Genomic DNA, 2,313 nt, shown 5'->3' with positions numbered 1-2,313 from the left:
TTAATCAGTAGCCAGATATTGGAGTATTTAACCAAAAACTACCACATTTGCCGGAAACGTGACAGAAAACTACCACTCTACGTTTTTGTGCGAAAAACTACCAAATTTTTCCTAAGCCGTGGCAAAAAACTACCAACTCGCGTAATCGCTCGCTTCGCCCGCGCTAACCCCTATTCTGACCGGTTGGGCCCGCCAACAGTTGCCACGCGGGCTAACTGACGCCCGGCGCGCGCGAACGGCCGTTAACGGCCCGTCCCCTGTCGGAACGGCCGCCGTCGGTCGGGTCAATAAGTGAGAGCGAGCGAGCTCAGCCACTCGCTCATTCTCTTCCTCCTCGCTCGCTCTCACTCGTCCTCATCCTCTCCCTCTCCCTGGTGCTCTGAGCTAGGTCAGCCTGTCGCCGTCGCCGCCGCGGCCATTGCTGCCGGTAGAAGTTGAGGATGCCATCCTGGAATGACGAGGAGAGCTCGGACGAGGACATCAACATGGTTTCAATGGATCCTCAGCTCTTTGTAAGTGCATAATGGTGGAACAGAGTTAGGGTTAGGGTTAGTTCATCCAAGTTGGAGATTCCAAGTTGCTTTAGGTTTGATTCGAAGTTTCTTTTGCAGGAAACCCCTGACAGTGTGGTGGAACCATCTTTCTGTGGTTCTTACACTGAATCTGAGCCGACGTGCATGATGCATCATCAGAGGCCGAAGAAGATGGTGGCTTTTGAAGGTGCTTTGACTGGGAGGCGATTCCTGGGTTGTCCTGTGCAGCAGGTATTAAATCTTGTTTTGCTGGTGGAGATGTGTGGTGCAGCATGTGGTGCAGAGATGTGTGATGTGCAGAGATGTGTGTTGTAGTTAACTGAATTCAATACATGACTGAACCTTAGAACACCTACATGCAGAGATCTTTAGTGTACTGTGAACTGAATGTATTAGTTAGGTGTTTACTGAATATAGCTGTTACCTAAAAAAGAACAGAGTTAAATGAATTTATATCTACTACTAAATATAGCTGTTAACTAAATTTATGTCTGATGCTAATTCAGAGAGCATATTGATGTAGGTGTGAACTTTGGTTATCTGTACTAAGTTTGTTACTAAGTGATTTGTGCTTAATTATAAATAATTGCTTCTGTAGGATGTAGGTGTGAACTGTGGGGTTGTGGAGTGGGTGGATGGTCCTTGGCCAGAGATTCTACAAAGGTGCCTAACAAGGATTTGGGACATGTACCATGAGCAGAACTTGGGGAGGGTGCAGGACAAACAAGCCCATGAGAAAGAGGTGGCCAAGCTACAGAAGGAAATTGATTTCCTGTCAAACAACTACAGCCAGTTGGTGGAAGATTTATCCAAGCTTTTTGACTATCAAGATGGCAAGATGTCTCATGACATGGACTTTACCAGTCAGGCAATCAATGATCTAAATGCAAAGAAGAAACAACTTGAGGATCAAGCAAAGATTGAGATAAGTATGGAAAAGATGAAGCTTGCCAAGGAGCAAAGGTGCATTCTTCAAAGCCAAGCAGATATCATTCGGAACATGAGGAAGGCCATGAAGGAAGTGGAGGGGGACAGGGACCTACTTAAGAAAGAGAAGAAGAAGCTGGAGTATCTGATTGCTGATCTGGTCAATGCTGGGCATGCCAGCAAAGATAAGCTGGAGAGGATCAAGGCAATTATGAATGAGTGAAGTGCTTGGTGTGTGGGTTAAGTAATTAGTAGGCCTATATATATAGCTGGCCTTGGAATGTCATGCATGTTAGGTGTATATTTTGGGAAAGTTTTATGTGCTTTCAGAATGGTATGAGGGAGGGAGGTACTCTTATGGTTTAAGAACTAGTTGGTTTTATCTATGATGTAACGACTTTTATGTTAAGACCTACTATGCTAAGTGAGTACTCATGCTAAGTTAATTAAGTAAGAATGTTTTATCTATGATGAGTCTGTTTTACTCTGCATATATCATGTGTGGATAACTGACAGTAGTGACATAGTTGGAAGTAGAAAGCAGCAAGTAACATATATAGCAGAGTGCAAGTAGCTTAGATAGTGTGACAAATAACTTAACATATGTAGCAAGTAGCAACTAACATATATAGATAATCTGACATAGATAGATAGTACTACCATTCATAGTCTGACATAGATAGCAACTACTAGTAGATAGTGCCTGACATAGATAGCAAGTAGATAGTGCTGACGAAACTGAGCCTAGGAACTTACTGAACTTATGAAAGTCCAGGACTGACGAAACTGAATTTTTTTGCACTGAACTAACTGAAGGCAGCACTTCACTCCTCCTTCTTCAGCATCTTCAGGC

General features: G+C 43.8%; 1 protein-coding gene across 1 annotated transcript; it reads left to right on the top strand.

The window, feature by feature from the left end:
- The first annotated feature begins 404 nt into the window (after positions 1-404).
- Positions 405-1,757, top strand: LOC147981077 (uncharacterized). Its single transcript, XM_087517027.1, has 3 exons — positions 405-512; positions 612-764; positions 1,132-1,757. Exons 1-3 carry the CDS (start codon positions 441-443, stop codon positions 1,681-1,683), a joined length of 777 nt encoding a protein of 258 aa, XP_087373153.1. The 5' UTR covers positions 405-440; the 3' UTR covers positions 1,684-1,757.
- The last annotated feature ends 556 nt before the right edge of the window (positions 1,758-2,313 follow it).

This window comes from Triticum urartu, chromosome 3A, assembly GCF_056163025.1.
Source record: "Triticum urartu cultivar PI428250 chromosome 3A, HENAU_Tu73, whole genome shotgun sequence".
NCBI lineage: Eukaryota > Viridiplantae > Streptophyta > Magnoliopsida > Poales > Poaceae > Triticum > Triticum urartu.
The sequence above is the reverse complement of the archived record's forward strand: the minus strand, read 5'-3'. Positions and strand labels throughout refer to the sequence as shown.

What these genes read in the sequence shown, in the direction of transcription:
- LOC147981077 (XM_087517027.1), top strand. Translation starts at nt 441, where the DNA reads ATGCCATCCTGGAATGACGAGGAGAGCTCGGACGAGGACATCAACATG. An exon ending in CAATGGATCCTCAGCTCTTT is followed by an intron (nt 513 to 611) that starts GTAAGTGCATAA and finishes TTTCTTTTGCAG; the next exon opens with GAAACCCCTGACAGTGTGGT. An exon ending in TGGGTTGTCCTGTGCAGCAG is followed by an intron (nt 765 to 1,131) that starts GTATTAAATCTT and finishes TTGCTTCTGTAG; the next exon opens with GATGTAGGTGTGAACTGTGG.